The following is a 21,329-nucleotide window of genomic DNA, read 5'->3' as shown; positions in this document are numbered from 1 at the left end:
CCATTATACAAGAACTATCTAGAGTAGCTCCGCGCTCTTACTATTTCCGAATCGGACTACTTATAAGGTCGAGTCCGAGGCTCTCATGACAACTCTACCAATTTCACCGCTTTCGCCCCATTTTCTTCTTTGAAATCGAACACATGTCGTGAATGCCTCGTGAGATCAAACGCATTTCACATATTCTCGAGCCGCGTCTCGAAATTCTACCAGCCCTTTGTTCCCCTCTGTCCTTAAGCGTCCCTCTGCAGGTTATTCCGCACCATGATAAGAAAACGAAGCAATGTCGAGGAAGTCTCCAGTAAGATGTTTTTCGACTCTGGCCCGCCACCATTATAGATAGAGAGACTTCCCGAGGGCTTGACTTTTTGTTATGCACTCAGATTCAACATGGACATCACCATTGAAGACTCTGCAGTCAGCTCCCGATAAGCTTGTCACATTGCTTGCTTGGGATAGTTACGACAAATACGCACCGGACGAACGTACACCTATTGGACAACCCGACTGAGGCGGTGACATTGCGCTACAAGCCGTCCTCGTAGAGATATGATATGTATTGAATGCCTCCCTGCAATTAGTTTGGTAACGATAGACGGCAATAGCTCGGTTGTACTGTTTGTTGGTAGCTTTTGACCATGCATGCAAGGCGGGCTTCACAAATCGATCAGATATCCTCAGCAAACGCTAAGACCAGACGTCCGCGGATAGGATATGCGTGTATACGCCAATGAATATTATGCCACCAACAAGAAGAGTGAACAGCAGATAGGGGAGGAATGGTTAAAAAATGACGAGCATCGCCCATTTGAGCCATCACCAAGTCCAGTTTCATTGTCGAAGTCTGGCACTTAAGAGTCACAAGGACAGGGCCTGCATCAATACATCGCAAGATGGCGAGACTCGGACCACGACCACAAGCGTGCTTGATGCCAGCAAAGATCGAAGTCAAACACATGGCCAAATTGCTTCAACGTCGACAGTCCAAACGGACTTCAACATCAAAATCCCGAAACGACGCAGTAGGGCCTTGGCAGCCCCAAAGTCGCCTCCAAAGACAGCACTCAAAGGAGCTATTGCCCACCACGAGCGCCTCACCCGTCGTAGTGCAGAATCGACTTGGCATCCCGTCTTGGCACGAACGCTTACAATCTCCAAGAACTCATTGGAGAACTCTCTTCCGCACCGTTGAAGACACACATTGACCATCCTCACACTCGCTTGCACGCGGGTCAGACGTGGCACTCTAGCTCTGTAACGTTGAAGACAACCTCTTCACCCGAAAGATAACGACATAGCTGATAAGTGAGATAAAAGCTCAGGTTAACCCAAGACAGCTTGTGCCGACCAAGCTTTGGCCGAGCCGGAGAGCGAGGCCGTCTCCCGTTCGGTGACTGGCCTGTGAAAAGTGATAGGCTGTCGGCCACCTGGGACGGCCGAGGGAAGAATGCCAGTCAGCACGACGGAGGCAGACTCTCTGAGACAGGTCTGCATGATGTTTCTAGGCACGCATGCGAGTAGGCGCGCCAAGCAACAGCAGCGGCCGAGATCTCCTTTTACCAAGAAACCGTACGACGGTTGTCGACGCGTCAAATATAGATGGCGGCGAAAGGACTATCGATATCGAACCAAAACGCACACGTCCAGAGCCGCCCGCAGCTTCACCGCTCGTTTATCCCGGTCAGGTCTGGGACCCTTTCGGCGGCGAGCGGCGAGCCCTAGACGAGCGACCATCCTGCCAAACGTCTGGACCGGGGAAAGAGCACGAGAGGATACGGAGCTGTACATAATCGCAGTAGGGCTGACTAGTGAGTTCCGATGAACACATCAGGTACCCGTGGGGTGCTGCGGGCACTAGGTAGGGGTCGACGCTGGCTACCATATGTCCTTGCATCGCGAAGTTGCACCAAACGTTGCAAATGGTCAGCGGCGGCCACGTGTGGAGAGCCGTTTGAGCCAATCCGCAGACGCAATAGACTATGCTGCACAGCAGTTTCCCAACGGAAAAAAATTACAGAGTGACTGGGGGCTCACGGGCGGCTGTTTGGTCAAGCCAAAGAAATTCAAGGTCGATATCTAGCCGTCGGCCAGGCATGTGCTTGCTAGGGTTCGGTTGGTTGTTCCGTGGGCAGCCGCAGACGGGAAGGGTGTAACTGACACTGGCGTACCCAGCACGCCAGATTGCTGGGAAGCGAACGAGCCACTGAGCTGCGAGCTTGTTTGCACGAGGGCCACCGAGACGGATGGCTTTTTTTGATATCGCATCACCGCCAATTTGTCCATCAACCACGGCGGGATGAACAAAGCATCTGCCCTAGGTGGTGCTGGCGTTTGTGACGTCGAAACATCCGGGATCCCTCGCTCGCACAGGAGGAACATCGGCATGAATAGGGATGGTTTCAATAGGGCCACATCCTACCCGAAGTCTGCATGTTCGCTCTCGCGTCAGTGGAGCGGCTTGAGCGGATGGACGATAATGCAAACCAACGAACGGGATGGGAGAGCAGACGAAGAGGAAACGGCGGCGAACAGGGCGGCGTCGCGTAATAGAATGAGCAATGACAAAAAACGAAAAGCTCTTGGCACCAATACGGGCGCATCCTGTGCACAACCTCTGGCACCCCGCGCACCTAGGCCCGAGATGGAGCGAGTTGCGGCCGGAGGACCTTCGGTTGAAGGTGGAATTCCATGTATTTCGGACGCTTCCCCCGGTTTTCAGTTCTCCGAGTGGACAGGGGCACCGGCAGGGCCAAGCATCTCTCAGGGTTGCGGCGCACCTGCCATTTGCAGGGCAGGCAATGGAATTACTGCTTGCGGACTTTCGGACAGACGGTGAGGGGCCCCGTGTTCCATTGGCGTGAGGTTGGAGTTGTGAAGCCATGCCAAGCCCAGCCAGCCTGGAGCCGGACAGGAGGAGGAGCGGTTGGAGGCAGCGAGGTCCGCAATTAGGAGGCCGCCAGCTGCAGCTATCCCATGCTTTCTTGTTATTGTCCTGCAGACAGGTGCAGATACCCCAACCCAACCTCACACTTAGGGCCATCAGCGGCGGCGGCACCAGCAGCAGGAGGGTGTGCCGCAGGAAGCTCTGACCTCTTGGGGCCGTTTGACAGCTCGCAACTAGGCACAGCAGCTGTAGCTAGGAGGCGCACAAGAGAGCTCCCCGGCGCCAATCTGCTGATGCTCATCGGCAGGTGATCTGAGCCGGACGACACATGGGAGATGGGAGATGGGCATCAGAGGTGTGCGGAGCCCCAGTCGAAACTGAGAGTTGCGGAGCGAGCGAATAGGGAGCCTGGTCAGTTGCGCCAGACTCAAGAGGCACGCACACACACACATAATGTAGCGGGCGCCGCCGCATCGGAAAAAGCGTGTCGTGTCGACGAGTTGAGTTGATTTGCGTCAAGGAAAGAGGGGTTGAAAGACATGGATGGGAAATGCCTCATAGCGGAAAGCAACTGCAAGAGTGGAGTGGCATAGGCGTGTGTTTCTGATCTGGTGGCAGGATCATGTCTGTTGAGTCTGATGGACGTCGGCTCGCTCTGCAAGTTGCAGTCCACAACTGAGGCCAGGATATGTGAGGGGAAAATACCGCCCTAGCGAAAACAAGCTGGACTATCGGCAGCAAACTGATGTGGCCGTACCGGCAATCTGGGACGGATGCTGGCATGTTCGTCTTGTGTTCCCATTGTCTCTGTCGGCCGCATGCCCGGCTAATACAGAGCGCGCGGGCGGGGCACCACTGCATACAACTGAGGGATGGGATGGATGAACGACAGCCCGGTGGTGTAATCAATGAGTACTGCTTCGCCAAAGTACTTTGCTTCGCTGGACAACGAACATAGTGCATCCATGGCAGAAGGGCGTTGAGCTCGCAGCGAGTCTAGCGTCTGGCCAGAGGCGTCTTTGTCCGCGGCTGTTGCAGTCGAGTCATTATATTACTGCGGTGCAGCCTCCCGTGTTAGTCTGCATATGGCAGGGCCGGAATTGTTGACTTGGGGGGGTCGGCTCAGATGTCTCAAGTCCCCCGACGCAAGGCAGGAGCGATCGAGACACAGAGGCAGACGTCGGATGGGTGACGAGGTGTGGAACTTGGTTGGCGAGGCGCGGGTGGTGATGCCGTTGCGGAAGCCGGCGAGACGGCGCAAGTGGACAACTCGACAGCGGCGGCAAGCACGGAGTGGTGATGTGCGAAGCGGAAGATGATGAGCTCATTGCTAAGATGATGGCAGAGAAAGCAGGGAGCGGATGCCAAGAAACGTTGCACAAGTACATGGGGGCTCCATGGTTGCGTTGTCGGGCAGTTGAGACAATCCCGAATTTCTCCTAGTGTCGAGAGTCACACGACCTGGGATGAGGAGGTGATTACTGAAGCTGAGTGATGGATGGATGGGAGAGGATCTGAAATGCGGTGCAGGGCAGGGGCAAGGGCAGAAGGAAAAAGACGAGGTGCGTGGGATTGGACGATGAAGAAGCGTGTCTGTGCTGTGCTGTGTGCTGCGTGCAGCAGGAGGGGACAAGAGGGGACCTGACCTGAAGAGAATGGACTTGGAAGCCCTCGCTCGACTCCATACAAAGACACAAGGCCTGCAGTCGAGTCGATAATTCGGAGGTTGCGCTGAGTGCGAGGCGGAAGAGCTGCTGCTGCTGCTGGCACGGAATTGATCAAGATCCATCCAACCAGTGACAGATGGAAAGAAAGGCACAAGAAAGAAAAGAGGAGACTGACTCTGGTGACGGGGCCGATGAAGAATGGAGACAAGGAAGTCTCAAGGCTTGACCTGTGATTCGGTACCGCAAGCCGGCTTGGTATTTTGGACAGCAGGTGCGACCCCAACAGCGACAGCGGCAGCGACAGCGACGGCGAGGGCAGCTGCAAGTATTCGACGGGCAGCTGCAAACGTCATCGCCTTGCGCAAACACTGTGCGGGGGAAGGTGCGGCTAATACAGCTTGACAGTACGGCGCTTGCCGCGATACTGGGCGCCTGCAGGAAAGAAGACATCCCGTCCAGTCCCTCACAGTTTAGGTGGCCTCCAGATGCAGTTGCCAGTTCAGTTGGGGGGGTTTTTTGGAGGCAGGCACGACTGAGGAGGTACCTGCCCACTGCCCTACAAAGTTGCGACCCAGTTCTTTCCGTCCCAGAACTGGACCCGTACCCAGAACCCACGCCAGACCCAGACCCAGACGGTAGACCCCGCCAGACTCGGTAGGACTTTACCTTCCTTGACATGCAATTCTCTCCGGTTTTCGTTTGCTGGCCCGAGGTCATTCGCCTCTCTGCCCTTTTTTTCCCCTCGCGCTTTTTTTCGTTAACCAAATTTTTCAACCTCGCACAAAACCCCGATGGCCCGAAATGAGCCCGGGAGTCTTGAGGGGCGCGAGAGGGATAAAAAATCACCAGAGACTGGCAGAGATCGCCCACAAATCCCAGCCCTCGGTGGCCAGTGGTTGGCAGCACCGCGAAACACACACGGAACACGCGAGAGAGAGCTGAAGGTGTTGTCTCTCTCATCTGGGCTGTACTCTGTCAGACTACCTGCCACACCTGCCTGTCCAGCTGCCACAAGCCAAAAGCAAACGGCCGCACGCTCGCTGTTGGCTGCTGTCTGCTGTATGCTGTGCCACGCTATGAGGTCGTCCAAGACTTTTCCAAGCCCTGAAAAGACACACAGTCCGCAGGCAGGTCCTTGTGCACCTTGCGCGGCCTGCAGACCCTGTTCTTGGCTTTTTCTCAAACCAAAAGACTTTCCGCTGAAGGGCGACGATGGTGGACTGTGAACTGTGGGTGCCACGGCACGGCGCACCAGTAACCACGCACCAGCGACCAGCGGCATACCGGGCTGCCCCTCCATCGTTGGTCGTTGGCCCGGCTCGCATCTGAAATCTCGCGCCTGGATGCAGCCAGCCAGCCCACTGCCGTTCGCGAAGCCGCTTTTCTCTTTGCAGATTCAGGCTTGGCTGTCCGATTCGATGCCGCAGCCCACTCTTGAGCACCAGCCCTGCCTGTCTGCTTTACCACCAAGTATTCGTCCATGTCATCGATCAAACCGCACGCCATCCTCCGACCATCCTGGCGAGAACAAGAAGCTTGATGTCCTTTGACACATGCCCCGATACCCCGGACACCTCATCACCGCTAATCATTGCTGTACCAGCCATTCTCTGCCGCGATTTGCCTGCCAGGTGCACTCAGGGCAGCGCGGGACAGGCCCGGGCAAGCACGGCAAAACCGCAAACCCCAACCTTTGACGCTGTCGACCTGTGATGCCAAGTGGCACGCACGCTACGTTCCTTCACTACAACGGGAAAATGATGGGCTACATCTACGTGCTGGCTGGCTGACTTGCCTGCCGTTCCCGGGGCTTCCCCGAAACAGGCTCAAGGTGAGGAGGGCAAGAGGAATGATGGATGCAATTCTACGTAATGACACGACTACCATTGCCACATGCCGACGACATCCGCTGCTGCCACAGCCTTTCATTCTGGCAGGTTTTGAGCTGACCTTGCTCAGCGCGCCCAGCGGATGCTGCTGCTTATGTCATGGACGGAAGACTCGCTACCTCCACCAGAAAGCCTGTCGCAGGCCGCGGGCTCACCTCAACAATGGGCCGCGGGCATCACCGTGGAACAAGTCTACGTAAGTTGCCCTGCGTTTTGAGTACTCAGGACGCGGAGTAAACACACTGAGACCGAGCCACCGACTCCATCGTGTGTGTCAGAGTGGTCGGCCGGAGGTATTGATTACATGGCGAGTACGGAAGACTGACAATCTCGAGAGTAATAATTCATCAAACCTAGGCAAAGACGGATACCTCTGTTAGGTAAGAGGTCGTGCAGGCCGGCGTGTACCTGGCCTGCCCCAGACCGAAATGCGCAACCCGTCTCCATCCAATGCCTTTCCGGCTCCCGACTCGCCAGTCGGCGGACTTTGTTGTCATTGAGGTGAGGGACCTGCGACTCCATCACCCCGTCTCTGTGCCTCGACTAGTCAGTCTGCGCTGGTGCGCTGCGCGTCTTGCAGGTCGTTTTCCTCTTGCCGCCTTTTTTCGTCCGTCATCCACGGGTGGCCCGAATGCATGTATCATGTATCGTTGAGCTATACGAAAAGCTGTCCAATATCCAGCGACCTCGCCCAACCGGCCGTTCATTCTTCTTACCCTAACCTAACCTAACCTAACCTTATTATTCTTGTTCCTCCCACGCTGGTCCACTCGTCTCAGGCCTGTAGCAGCAGCTACGTTATTGTTGCTGCATCTGGTGCCTGCTTCCCGCTCAGTATCCGCCCAGCGGCCGGGGGTGACTGTGGTTCTGGGACTGGATGTTGCGTTGCGATTGATGGCGGGCAGAGGGAAAAACAAACATTGAGTTTTGTCCATGTATCCGTACATGTCGAATACCTTTGGCAAGTTAAATTACACTGCCTCTATTCGGTTGACTCTGGCTCGTTTCCACCTTTGTCCGCGGCGGTACCTAATCACAGCTTTTTTCTCCTTTTAGATAGTCCCATCAGTCTTGGCTTTCTGCCCTTTCCCGCACCCCTGATCACTGCCTCGAATCCTTCAATCAGACTCCCCCATTCGTACGGAGGCTCCCCGACGAAGCGGGAAACGAATACGCCACGCTCGATAAAGAGGTAGCGACGGTCACAATACCAGCGACAGTACTTTGGCAGATTTTTCTATTGTACTTGTAGCATGCTTCCTCCAGCCACCACCGTGGTGGAAAATACCTCTACTGTCTCTTACACGCGGGTGCGGCATCTCGCAACGACCGCTTACAAGCGCATTTGGATGCCATCTCCCCACACCGAGGGCCGGCAAGGAGTGCGGCACCAATCAGCCGCCTTGTCTTTTCGTCAGTGACTACCCGGTATCCTTCCCAACCTCTGAGAACTCCCACAACCACGTCGTCATCCGCAACACACAACCTCTGGGGCACTTCACACAGGTCCCGTTTTCTTGCCTCGGGACATCGCACCCTGCAGATTCCGCGCCTCTTTGCCCTCGCAGCGTTCACTGGTCTGCTACCAACGCCTTCGCCGACCTTCCAGGAACTACAGAACACTAACTTGGTATCTGACGAACAAACGGAACGAACCAAGGACCGACCAACGGCAACAATAGTCACACCGACCACACTTCTTCCACAGGCCCGTCTGCGGACTTCACTTCATCCATCCAACAAACCTGCCACCTCTCGTGGGGTTGCTGACATATCGAATCTCTGGCGGTGACCAAGCCTTTTCAGCCCTCCTCCCTGGAACACCTTATTGTTCCTGCCCCAGGTCCATCCCCTGAAAAGGTCACCTTTACCACATCAAGAGACCCGGACTACACCTCACGCTTCGCTTACACCGCCCGCCCGCGGCCTTTTTTTCTCTCTTACCTTTTAGCAAAAGCGCAAAAGCTCCAGAAGCGGACACCACCATACCACGAGCAAAAGGGTCGCCATCGAGGGACACCAACCACAACAGGAGCTACCGCCCATCAGCTGGGAGCAATAGTGCGCGCACCACCAGGGCACCTCAGGTACCTGTGCCAGTACAGGTACCTCAGTCGACCTGTCCCAGGCCGGTGGAGGCAGCAGACCACACCTCACCTCTCCAGTGCGCTGTGCAGTACGGATACACTGCGTTTCTCAACTGTACCGAGCTGCAGCCTGCAGGGCAATCCAATCTTCCTTTCGTTGCCCCACCACGCCCACTCGTCGGCCCTACCTACTTTACCTCAAAAGACGCTACACATCCTGCGCTACTTACACCACAGGCCACCCGCCGCCGTCGCAACCTGCCCGCCTGCTGATTTAATTTTTTTCTCGAATTTGTTTTTTTTTTTATTTCTCGCTGTCGCCAGTCGTCGCCGCTCCCACCACCCTTGGGGCCTGCCCGCACCGCTGCACGCTGCACGCTGCCCACTACCACCACAACAGGACCACGCCAGACCGCTACTGGACCGCCCGCCGACGCTTCTGGGCCAGGCTCGCTCACTCTCCGACCGCTTCTCGACCCTTTTTTTCCCTCTCTGCACCACTCCCCTCTCCATCTCCGTCTCCCTCCTGTCCTGCGCTCGACCTCCCCCTACATAATAGCTTAATCCCTACACCCCGTCCCAACTCCTTCGTCTTATTACTTCTTCTCCCGACCTTCTTCCCTCAAACTCTGTACTCGACGGCAACCCCAATTCCCTCTGCCGGGACCAAATTAGAAAAAAGGGGGTTGAAACAGGTCTGCTATTTTGTCCGCCCTGCGAGTCACGTCTCTTTGGGCCCGAGCCCTCTCACTGCGCCGAGGCGTTCTTGACGCCACAGCGTGCCCTTGTCAGACCTGAGCCTCGAGTCTCGACGGCCCTCCCGAGTCGACTCGAGTCGCAAGTCAGAAAGACTGTTGTCCCCTCCACCCCCCGCCAGCCAGTCTTCACCCGCCCGCATAACCCGCCAACGCTGCCCTCTGCAACACCGCGCAGACCTGCGACCCGCGGTTTCTGCTGCTGCACCTACCCGCGGCTGACACCAACCGTCCGTCACCGATAGCCGGAACCAAAAAAGAGACAACAGAAAAAAAAGACAGAGAGGCGAAAAACGACAAGTCGGTCGCATTCGCGTATATACCGGCTTCGTCCTCCCTTCGCGCCCACTTCAAACCTCGCTCGCCAACCTTCAACCACACCCCTGCTGCTGTTGCGCATGCCGCTCATGCCCTCAGCTTCTCCAGCAATGGCGAGCCCAACAACCGCTTCGGCGGCCAGCTCCAAACCTTCGTCCGTTAAGTCGGACGGCAAAAAATCGCCGCGTTTGACCCCGCAGAATGGCCAGCCCATTACCAACGGCAATACGTCCCACGAGGCCCTGCCGAAACCTGCCGAAAAATCCTCCATGAAAGACAAACTTACGCGCATGTTCTCTACGAAAGACGTCACCAGAAACGCTATTGAGGTTCCTCATCGTCCGCGCGGTTCCAGCTTTAATGAGAGCACAAAACCCCAACCCCCCAGCAGGAAAGCATCAACAACCACCGCAGAAAGAGTTCCCGAAAAGCCCGCTTCCAAACCCGTCAAAACGCCCGCCAAAGATCTCCACCGATTCATGGTCAACCCAGAAGCGCAGGGTGGCCACGAGCACCACCTCAAGTCAAGTCGCAGGCAAGAGAAGCTCTCCGACATGTGGCGCACCCTCATCGGCAAGAAGCAGGACCAACCTGCTGAGAATGACCTCTCTCTTGTTTCCAACTGGGTAGATACCCTCAAGGCGGAGAAGGAAGACATGGCTGGTGATAAGAAGAACGGTCCGAATGCGACGACGACGCTGGTGGAGAAGTACGGAAAGTGCCAGGAGGTTGTAGGCCGTGGTGCCTTTGGAATCGTTAGGATATCCCACAAGAAGATTGAAAACGGCACAGAAAAGTTGTTCGCCGTCAAGGAGTTCCGTCGCCGACCCGAGGAGACAGAAAAGAAGTACAGCAAGAGGCTGACTGCTGAATTCTGCATTTCCTCGTCGCTCCGACACCCCAACGTCATCCATACCCTCGACCTGCTCAAGGACGCCAAGGGAGACTACTGCGAGGTAATGGAGTTCTGTGCGGGCGGTGACCTGTACACCCTTGTCCTCTCGGCCGGCAAGCTGGAGGTGCAAGAGGCGGACTGCTACTTCAAGCAGATGATGCGTGGCGTCGAATACCTGCACGAGATGGGTGTCGCCCACCGCGATCTCAAGCCCGAGAACCTGCTGCTCACCACCCGTGGCGGCCTCAAGATCACGGATTTTGGCAACGGAGAATGCTTCCGCATGGCCTGGGAGACAGATCCCCACATGGTCTCTGGTCTCTGTGGCTCCGCCCCCTACATCGCCCCCGAAGAGTACACCGACAAGGAATTCGATGCCCGCGCCGTCGACGTCTGGGCCTGCGGTGTCATTTACATGGCCATGCGTACCGGCCGCCACCTCTGGCGCGTCGCTCGTAAGGACGAGGATGAGTTCTATGCTAGATACTTGGAGGGTCGTCGTGATGAGGAGGGGTACGGTCCCATTGAGTCTTTGCATAGAGTGAGTTTTATTACCATTTCGATTTTTTGTTCCCATCTAATGTTTCTCCAGGCGCGCTGCAGGAATGTGATCTACTCCATCCTGGATCCTAATCCGACCCGCCGCATCACGGCCTCACAGGTCCTCAAGTCCGAATGGGGCCGGGAGATCAAGCTGTGCAAGGCTGGCGAGGAAGGTCTCTGATCTATACTGTTCCATTAAGTACTTCAATGTTTGGAGCCTCTCAACAACGCGGCGGAAAAACGGAAACGACCGGATCACCAAACTGGTCCCACGATAGAGGATGCATCCGCACGAACAGGATGCACGACCGGCGACCCCTTGAATTATCTATCAGCCTGCTTCGATTCACCCATTACACTTGTTTACCTGACGATTTACGACACCCCATGCGACCTCGTTATCGCGAGCATCGGCGTTCGGCGTTTTCCTCATCCTGCTTAGGACACAACCTTCTGTTCAAACGTACATATGACACCCACACCCGTCATCGGAACGGGCAATCGCAGAGCTATGCTACAGAGCCGGGTCTACACTCTTCTTGGGTCGACTGGGCCTAGCAGTCCCCAACCCCTACGGAATGAAGCCATAATGAGCGACGGGATTTGAGACGCACTGAAGGTGGGAACCGGCGGGCTTCGTGGATGGGGCAAGCCGGAGGGCCAGGGAGGGATGGATGGGATGGAAGGAACTGGGCAGGACGGACGCAGCGGCTTCTGCGTCTTTCCTAGGGCACTTTGGGGAGACTGCATGCTATGAGTGAGCTGTCGCTGGGCTCGCGCGCGGCAGGCGACTCTCTGGATATGACCTTGCGGTCTCCCCTTGACCTAATCCACTCGCTTTACTTCTGTAGTGAGTGGTTGTATTCTGAGCCAAAAGACCCAAAGAACAAAAATTTAATGAACAAGCAAAGAGGGGCGCGGCATGTGGGTGATCATTCTGTGACTGCTCGGTGTGTGTGCTCACCCAACTCTTTGCCATCAAATTTGCTACGGTCTTTGCGGTATGGCAGGCAAGTACCTCTGGTCACAGCACAAGCTCGGGGGCGGTAACAGCACCGGTTGCTCCTCACAGGCATACAGAGGCAAGTATCGTCATCTGCTCACGTACGGGCTCCTAACCGAGCCGAGCGCCGGGGCAGAAAGGTTCTCTACGCGCGCCCACCTCTTCGTCCTGGAGGCATGACGCAGCGAAACCTTTTTCCTTATTTTCCGCCCTGGCATCTGACAGATGACGATTCCACGGGCGTGGAGGATAGACAATACGTCCACGGGAAGCAAGGGTTGACATTTCTGCCCTCTCCGGGCACCCGACGCGTCGTCCGGGAGGCAAGTCAAGACTTTGCTCGGGAGTCAGAAGTGCAATGCGGGACCCGCGCGAGCTCCGTCCGTTGTCTGGCCGCACCGAGGCTTCCGGTTTGGTAGAGTTACCGCCTCGGCTTGGCAAACGGGCTCAGTGACCTTCTTCATCGAGGCGGCACTGAGGCGGCGCCGTCTTGGCTGTCCATGTTGTTGAAACTCTCTGGCTAGATTGTCTGAGAGGGCAGAGTGTTCAGTTCACACAAGACAAGAAAGGCGCAGCAGCTTTCCGCCACGAGAGAACAGTGCCCTCTGCTTGGCACGTATGGCGAAGACGAAGTTGTGTGCGGTATTTGCTAGGCTTGGCATCGCCTGACTGAGGGTTTTTCTTCATGCCCCAACATTGTTCTAGACATATGCACACACGCTCACAGGCATCTGGCCACGAGGACTTGGGTGCGTGTGCCTTGTTCGAACGGTGGCGGCGGTCTGGATCCGAGTAGGTGAGTTATTCACTGTTTCTCCCCGCAGCCACGATGTTGGTGGCCGCCATGAGGCGCGAATTTGGTGCCGGCCAGCACAGCACAGCACAGCACACCCATCAGAAATGCGCAGAATTTACACCGCCTCTCGTCGGTCGTCGCCAGCTCAACGAAGAGATCCTTCCAATTCCAGGAGGGGGGGGAGGGACTGACTACACAAGATCCGGCAGCCTGATAGACGGCGCGGCAACGCGGCACGCGGCACTAACCTCTAGCACACCCTACCTTGGATCGATCTCGGCCAGCGTCATCGACGGTGGCCGTTCCAGATGCACGTCTGGTCTCTGATTCCTTGCATTGCAGTAGAGGGGAAAAAACAAACGCTACTTGTCGAGTGCCCAACGTGGCGCAACCTCCCCCCTCCTACTTATCCCAAGGTAAGGTAAACGAAAGCTTGCCCTTCCTTTGCTGTCGTGGCTCCCTCTCTCTGCTCTACTTTAGTGCTGCAAAAGCCTAAAAGTCTTTGGGGATGCGATCCAACAGTTAAAGAAAGTCTAAAAAAGATGCGCCAAAACACGTCGAGTGACCAGACCAAAACCGAACGGCAAGCCAATCGGCCCAGCCCAGCCAGCATACGTCCTGAAGAATAGAAACATGCCCTCCTCCCCCACCAACCCGCACACAGCCACACAGAAGAGACGACAAAGGCATGGGGAAGGGAGAACAAACACACTAAAAGCCGCCCGCACCTCCCGCATCCGCATCCGGGCCGGGGCTTCGGGGACGGAGACCTGAGGCCTCCGCCCGCCTGTCTGAGATGCGTTCTAGTACAGCCCCAGAACAAAGGGAGGGGGATAGCCCCCGCGGGGTCCGAGACATACATACATACACCATCGGGGCGGAGGCGGGGTCCAGCTCCCCCGGCCGCCGCAGTCTGCGGTGCCGCATGGCCGCAGGGGCATCATGTGGGCTTGCTCATGCATATTCCCCCGGTGCGGCCCGAAGGGGAAAAAAGCAATGTGTGCGGGGAGGGGCCCGCGTGCATGATGCCGAGTCCCCGGTCTTTCGGCCCCGCTTGGGTACACTGGTGCGGCGGCCCGGTGGGTCGTTGCCGCTGCTGGTTGAGTGCCGCCGCCTTGGCCTCTCTGCTCTGAGCTGTCCGGCTATGCGTTGTGTCTTGCCTTGATGTAGTTTCGAACTGCTTGTCATTGTAGTCGAAAGGTAAGTATGCCGCTGCCAAGGACATGTGACCGTATTATCGTCGTCGGCGACTTGGGCATACTCCCACCTGATGGGATCAAGGCACCTTCGCAATGTCCTTGGCTAGCATATCGGTAGACGTGTCTGTTCTCATGTTCAATATCCGATGAAGTCGGCACAGGTCGTTCTGACCTGGCCCCCAACATGGCCCCCCACCTCGCCCGACGAAGCCACCCCCAACGATGATGATATGTTTCATGCCCCTCCCACATACGACCCCGCGTTGATACACTCCAGTTGATACCGGATGATGGGCGTAAAAGATGTGATGGCACACTCGCTGGGCATCCAATCCTGTCTCTTGCTGGGAATGGTGGGAACATCACGATAGCTGCTGCCTGAAGCCTCCACGTCTAAGGTATCACAGAGTTATTTGCGGCCTTATGTGTCATATGCCATATGCATGGACGTGGGCAATATCCGTCAACATCAGACAATAGTCCCCCATCGTAGTGCACTCTCACTCACAATTTCCAAGTCAAGACATAGATCTCACTGTTTGCAACAAATCAAAAACATAAACTGAACGGTAAGCCCAAAGGCTCTGTATATGCGTGCCAATTCTTCACTACCATTGCTCCGATATACATTGCCTAAGCCGGTAGAAACGCCGAGGTTGGCGGGCCGCAAAACGAAACAGACACACCGACACAATCGGCCCGCCTTCTTCCCCCCTCTCTCAGACGACCCCAAGATAATACATACAGAGACGGCTTCTCTCTCTCTCTGCTCGTGAATCTCGTGCCAGCCCGGTCATTTTCCCGTAAAATAAAAACACCCAGAAGGAAAACATGGACAAAGCAAATAAACGCCTCAAGGCACGCCTCTTTGAATATCAGTGCGAGAATCGAACCCTCCCCAAGACGTGAACCTTCCCCTGTAGAATGGAATCATCCTTGAGCCGGTAAGCGCCAACCAACCAACCCACCCCCACTTCGTGCCCGCCAGCCGCGTGCAGCAAAAATCGTCCATCGCTTCCTCAGGCGAGGAGCTGGAAGTCGTAATGATCGGTTTCGTTCGTTTTGTTGTTGGAGAGACGTGTGCCGCGATGGTCTCTCGAGTAGTTACACAGACATTATATCCCTGACCCAAATCCCCCGCCGGCCGGTATTTTTTTCCTCTGATCCTGGTGTAAGGCGAGCAGCGAATAGCAACAATCAACGTGAAAAAGACTGCTCCGAACCAATGCAACGTTGTCGAAATCGAGTCGACGAAGGCGCGGGGCCGGGTCCCGCTGGTAAATAGTGGCCAAGGAGCATGCGCGTCAGGCTGCCCACTCCTTGGCTGAAGAGAATCGAACGTTCAAACAAAAGCCTTTAGGAGTGGAATAGATCCCAGGCCCTCTCGCATATCCGCAGGAACTCCTCCCGCTTCTGCTTCTGGGTCTCTGGGCTGTCGCGGCCGGCACCGAAGGGACCTCTCCTCTGAGCGGCGGGGCCGTGGCCAAGAGGGGGGCTGCCATCCTCGTACTCAGCGCGAGTACGGCGACGGCTGGCGCTGCGGCTGGGGTCTGCGGCTCTGCTGCCAGGGGCAGGGGAGGGAGGAGTAGGGGGCTGGTGAGCACCGCCGTAGTGCACAATCTTGGGCAGGAGCTCGGGGCGGCCTCCGGCGATGTCGTGTTGCGCTTCCTCGGCGGACTTGTACTCTCTCGGGCGACCAGAAGTCGGGGGGTGCTGCATCTGCTGGGGTGGGTGACCGGGCGAAGCCATGGGGCGCGCGCTCTGCTGCGGATACAGGGAGTTGGGAGCGTTCTCGGGGTGGCCAGAAACCTGTCCGAAGACGTCGCTGATGGGAGGCAGACGGTTTTGCGTCTGGTTCGCGGGGACGTGGTGGATGTGGGAGGTGTTGGAAAGGGTGTTGGGCTGGTTCGCAATGTGGCGAGTCAGAGGAGCCGGATGCTGGCGTCCGGTGAAGGAGTGTCCCAGGGGCGCAGACTGAATGACGCGCTCGTTGGCGAACGACTCGGCAGAGGGCGGCAGGATGGAAAGTTGTGCCTTGTTCCTGCGGGACAATCCCGGGGTCTTGGCGGCGAATTGCGACACGGGGTCCTTGCCAGCGGTATCGGGGCCGTCGCCCTTGGCCGACTGCTGCATCCTTTGCTCAATGATCATGCGCTGCTGGTCTCTCACGCTCATACTTCGCTGGAGCTGCTCCTTCATAATCGGGTCCTGAGTAACGAAACCAGGCGACAGGCAGGCCAGGCCGACCTCTTGGATGCCCAGGTTGTCCCGAGCGGTCATGGGCCTCGCCGTTTGAGGGGTGTTGGAGCCCGGGTGCGCGCCCTTGTTGGAGAGATCCAGCTTACGGGGCCTGTGTCGAGTGTTCGGCAGGTCCGGGGAGTTGGGTTCCTTCTTAACGACGATCTTCGGCGGGCCGCCACCTCGAGAGCTGCGAACGAGTCCTATTAGCTGGTTTCGACGATATCATACTAGATAAATACTCACGCGCTGGGAGGAGAAGACTTGGGAGCTTGGGCGGCGCCCCTGGGGCTGCCGCTACCTGAGCGATGCGCGGCAGCGTTGGGGGTGCCCTGAGGAGCGAGAGTCCTTTGAGCGGCAGGCGAAGAAGCTCCATGCTGAGCAGAGGGCGCAGGGGCGAGATCTGAAGGAAACGACGGTCTGTCGTGAGGGGCCGGAGAGGGAGCCATTGCAACTGCTGTGCTCATAGTTGCTGCGGGTTGTGAAGGTGGATGGTAGGGAATAGGGGGAAAAATCCTTTCGATGCGGGATGCTGCTGTAGCACCCGTGTCACCGTTTGCCGTAGAGAGTGCAGTAGATGCCTCGCTCCGGTGGATGGATGCCCGAAGAAGTTTTTGAGTCGCTTCTCGTATTTAGGTGATTGCGAGAGGCCGCGATCGTGTACGCAGTGGGTTCTAATTGGCAATGTCGTCAAAGGTCGGGCGATTGAGATGCGCGATTCTCCCTTGCTCGCCGGTCCAGTTTTAATGGGTCGGGGTTCAGGAATCGTCGCGGTGACGAGTCTGGTCTGCTGGGATGCGCGACTGTTTAGGAAGCCGAGAGTTGGTGCCGAGGACAAGAAGGACTCGGTCTGGCGATGCTTGGTCGGCTGGGCCTTTGAATCGGGATCGGGGTGGGAGGGAATCAGAGGAGGGCCTTTGTCCCCTTTTCTTTTTTCTCTCTCAGCGCGGATTGGTCGCTGCGATGGCACCAAAGCTCAAAGGCCGAAAGGCTGCGCTTTGAGGCTTGACGAAAGTGGCCGAGAGCGGGCTGGGATGAATTTAGGGTGCAAAAGTGGGTGCACTGGCGACGGTGGTGGTGTCGCTGCTGGTCGCCGTAAATTGTCGAAGCGCGGGCGCGTGGTTGGTCTGCTGATATCGTTCGTGGAACAAGCCGAGCAATTTAGAAGAAAAGACAGCAGCAAAGAATAAAAAGCTGCTGCTGCTGCTGGTAGAAGTTTCCGGGACTGGTATGTACAGTGCCGATGAATGCCAAAATTACGAGTGCCTGGAGCAGGTGTTCGGCATGAATTGACTGATTGACAAACACAGTACGGTCGAGAGAGTCGGCTTGTGTCAGGTGGTGTCAAGAGCAAGGGAGCCGCGCTTCAGGCTCAATTCCTTCTCGTTTTTGTGTGCTCTGTCAGAGAGGCGCTTGCTGGGTTTTTTTGGGGGGTGCGTTAGGGACGATCCAACTGAGTCGGTCGGTCGGGGGTATGTAGTATAATCCGTATTAATTAGGTCGCGCGTGAGAGAGACGGTTGACTGTATTCTTTTCTGGATTTTCTTTTCCGTTCGAGTCGCCAGGGACAAATTTCAGTGAAAGGAGAAGTTGTTTTGTTTGGAAAAAGCGAGAGACTTCGTCTGCGACGTCGGGGTAAGAAAAGGTCAGGCGCGAGAGGTTTTGGGAGATGCCAGGAAGGGGGGTAGGAGAGAAGAGAAGGGTTAAGAAGGTTGAAAGGAAGCGCTGGACGAGACGAGGGTTACAAGAATGAGGAGGATGAGGGGAGGGGGGTGTTTAAAGGTGATGGAAGGGGGGGGAAGGGGACCGGGGGGAAGGATAGGTGTGTGGTGTGTGTGAGTGTGGTAAGGTAGAAGGGACGGACGCGGTGACAATTCAGTGACAAGTGAGTGTAAGGTATCGAGAGGCTGCGACACGATGGACGAGGATGTGTATGAGGGACCAGGGCAGCTGGGATGACCAGGGCCCTAGATTTTAGGACTGGGACTGGGGCTCTGGACCGGGACTGGGACTGGAACCGGGCCTGGGACGTCGGATGGGCAAGGATAGACAGGAGGAGGCAGACAAGAGCATCAGGAGGAGCAGCATGAACATGGGGGAGATGGCGGGAGAGCGGGAGAGGGGTCCTTAGCTGGCCTGACCTTTACAGGAAGAAAGAGTTAACAGGTAGAAATCTGTACCTACCTACCTACTGCAGCAGAGTAGAGTGAATGCCAGATTTCTTATGAAAGGGGGACACGGGAGTGACACAATTATGGCCCAGCCGGCACACTTGACCCTTTTTGCGCAGGAAGAAACCACAGAACATCACAGGGTCTTCCCGGTGTGGATGCTGCAGCAGCGTACCTAGCCAAGATGCGATTGACTGGTTTGAATTCCATCCATGGCTGATATAACGAAGGGGAGGGGTGGCGCATGCAACGTTTGAGGGGTGCAGAGAGGTAGTTTTTGCTGTGCAGCTCTCAGTCATCCATCGTTTACTACGCAGTACCATTCTTGCAGAGAAGACATCGTCACATCACTTTGAGCAGTACCTAAGGTAGGCAGACATACCACACCACCCCGGGCCACTCACAGAGAACAGAGGACAGAAGACAGAGCTCGTGAAGCAGCACGGCGTATCAGGCGCACCAGAAATAAGTAGCAGCCCACCTCAGGCGTCGGGTCAGAGGCCCCCGGTGCAGGTCGAGGTTGGTTGGTTCGCAGCGTGTAGCAGCAGTGGAGGTGCTACGGCGATAGCCTGCTTCATCCTCGCCTGTCAGTCCTTCAGACTGATGAGAAGACCATCAATCAGCACCAGGGGTGCGCTGCTGTATGGGCGAGCGGGGGCGCCGCTTAACCTCCGTAGGCTGTTTTACATTGATGTTACTTGCCAGAGCACCAAACCCTTCACTTCCCAGTCTTCGGATCGCCGGGCCCCTGTCTCTCTGTCTCTCTCTGTCTCTCTCTGTCTTGTCTCTGTCGCTGTCTCTAGTCTATGTCTCCGACTCCCACACAGCCCACACTTCCCCTTTGGGAAGCCCAACGACGGGATGACAGCAGTTGCCCTCGCACTAAACAGGTAGGTGCTCCAGGCAAGTGCTCCAGCAAGCTTTACTTTCCACCATGCTTTCCATGCTTTCCATGCTGCTGGCTGACCCGTCGTCGAAACTTGAAGCTGCACCGCCATGATAGTGTGAGGTACTTACCATAGTACACACCTAGCTGAGAAGAAACCTCCTAATATCACACCAAGATGGATGATATGTCCCTCCGGCCTCTTCTCCCCAATGCATCATGTATATGCTTCCATCTATGCTTCCTTCCCCTTGGCCTTGGGCAAGCAAGCAAGGCATCTCTGCTTGCCTCATGCCCAATACAGACAGACTCAGGTTACCTGGTAATACATTACCGACTTGCAGCGTTGGTGCCCAGAGGCAGAGGCGGTGGTGCCTTGGGCCGCTCACGGGTTGCAGCAAGAAAAGCACACTACTGTTTCTGATTGGGTTCGACGACCCCCATGCCGCCAGCCAAAGATGCGACACACGAGCCACCGCTCGCCCACTTGCCCAGTCCCGTCACCCTCCTTTTTCCCACCAGATTGTCTGGATTGACACAGATTGGCACCATGGATTGGCCATCCACAACACCGGACGACAATTCTCCTTGCTACAGACAAGACAACCTGGCTCTGCCTCTGCCTCTGCCTCTGCTCTGTCTATGCTCTGGAGAGAGAGAGAGAGAGAAAAGAGGTGGTGAGGCACAACCAACACCTGCCACCCATGTCCGTCCCTTCGTCCCGTGATTACCGCACTCTATCAAAGACAAGACTCAGGAACAAGCACTTCTTGCAACGCTCCTTCATCGTCATATCTAGATGCCGACAACCAACTTGGAGCAAGGGATTGCCGAGCACGCCACACACTCTTGATCCGATTAAGGTACGGATAACGGCGAGCGAAAAGACCAGACGGAAACACCAACGGCGGGGCTCATAAACTCTCGACTTGGTCTACGACAAACCCAACCCCTCAACCCCTCATCGTATCTATCATGTATCTGCCTGGTATGCGTCAAAGTACACTGCAGATACTCGCTGCCCATTTCGACTGCATGGTTCGGTAGAGTTGCCGCGGATTACGAATACAGAGGCACCCAAATGCCATCTTGCGGGTTGCCGGATTCTCATGGTGCGGCTGCAACCCTGTGGCATCGCGAGACGTGGCTTGGCCCGTCGTCGTCGTCGCCCTCGCCCTCGTCGTCCGAGTTGCGGGTTGACTGACACCAGCTGAGAGCCAGGCAGTCCGCCCATCCTTCGCTGCGCAATAGCCCGTATTGCATGCTCACAACAGTCGTATAAACAACAACCAGATACGCACTCGGTCCATCGCGATCCCATCTCTGCGACCCTCACTGACGTTCCTTACGTACTGCACGCGCACTTGCACTACGTAGCTCCCCTCAGCTCGACTAAACTTCTCACCAAGCCCTGGACGCTTGCTGGGATGCGGTGCCCCTCGTTCACCTTGCTGCTCACCTTGTCTGAGAGCGCCCCCCGGCACTAAGACGACTGAACAACCCGCACCTTGGAGCTGCCAGACCGGGCATGCCCTGCCGGTGGGGCAGACAGAACCGGGACTCGGTTGTTTCAACCTTTGCAGCATGGAAACGTCCATCGCTTTCACCGCCGTCCCATGCGGTACAGCGCAGAGGAGAGTTGAGATGGTTCCCGTTCTCGCTACGCCCAACAAACTGTGGGTTCATAGCCAAGGTACCACGTCAGGCGCTGGACGAAGCGAGCTCCACGAGGATATTGTCGTCATGCCGCTGTCGCCGAGGATAAAGCACCAAAGAAGGACTGGACGATATCGAGAAGCTCTCAACCTGCCACCGGACCCTGAGCACAGCCATACTAGAGCCGCCATAATGTACATTCAATTGAATCCAATACGGCCTGGCCGGATGGCCTGTGCCTGTGGCAGTGGCGGTGGATCACCGCCCAGCCCAGCGCGTCTAACACCCGACGTTAACAAGTGGTGGTATTGGCACGCCTGCGCCTGCGCTGCGTGCGTCTGT

At 56.4% G+C, this 21,329-nt stretch overlaps 2 protein-coding genes across 2 annotated transcripts; one reads left to right on the top strand and one right to left on the bottom strand.

Annotated features, from left to right (window-relative positions):
- Positions 1–9,710: 9,710 nt before the first annotated feature.
- On the top strand, positions 9,711–11,219 carry hal4 (Serine/threonine-protein kinase hal4; the record flags this gene model as incomplete). The annotated part of the gene is made up of 2 exons (XM_036633186.1): positions 9,711–11,036; positions 11,088–11,219. 2 exons carry the CDS (start codon positions 9,711–9,713, stop codon positions 11,217–11,219), a joined length of 1,458 nt encoding a protein of 485 aa, XP_036501891.1.
- A 4,173-nt stretch (positions 11,220–15,392) lies between these two features.
- CGCS363_v001336 (uncharacterized protein) lies at positions 15,393–16,723 on the bottom strand (the record flags this gene model as incomplete). Its single annotated transcript, XM_036633185.1, has 2 exons — positions 15,393–16,464; positions 16,521–16,723. 2 exons carry the CDS (start codon positions 16,721–16,723, stop codon positions 15,393–15,395), a joined length of 1,275 nt encoding a protein of 424 aa, XP_036501892.1.
- Between the last annotated feature and the right edge of the window lie 4,606 nt (positions 16,724–21,329).

Source organism: Colletotrichum siamense, assembly GCF_013390195.1.
Source record: "Colletotrichum siamense strain Cg363 chromosome Unknown KSG_Cg363_contig01, whole genome shotgun sequence".
Lineage (NCBI taxonomy): Eukaryota > Fungi > Ascomycota > Sordariomycetes > Glomerellales > Glomerellaceae > Colletotrichum > Colletotrichum siamense.
The sequence above is the reverse complement of the archived record's forward strand: the minus strand, read 5'-3'. Positions and strand labels throughout refer to the sequence as shown.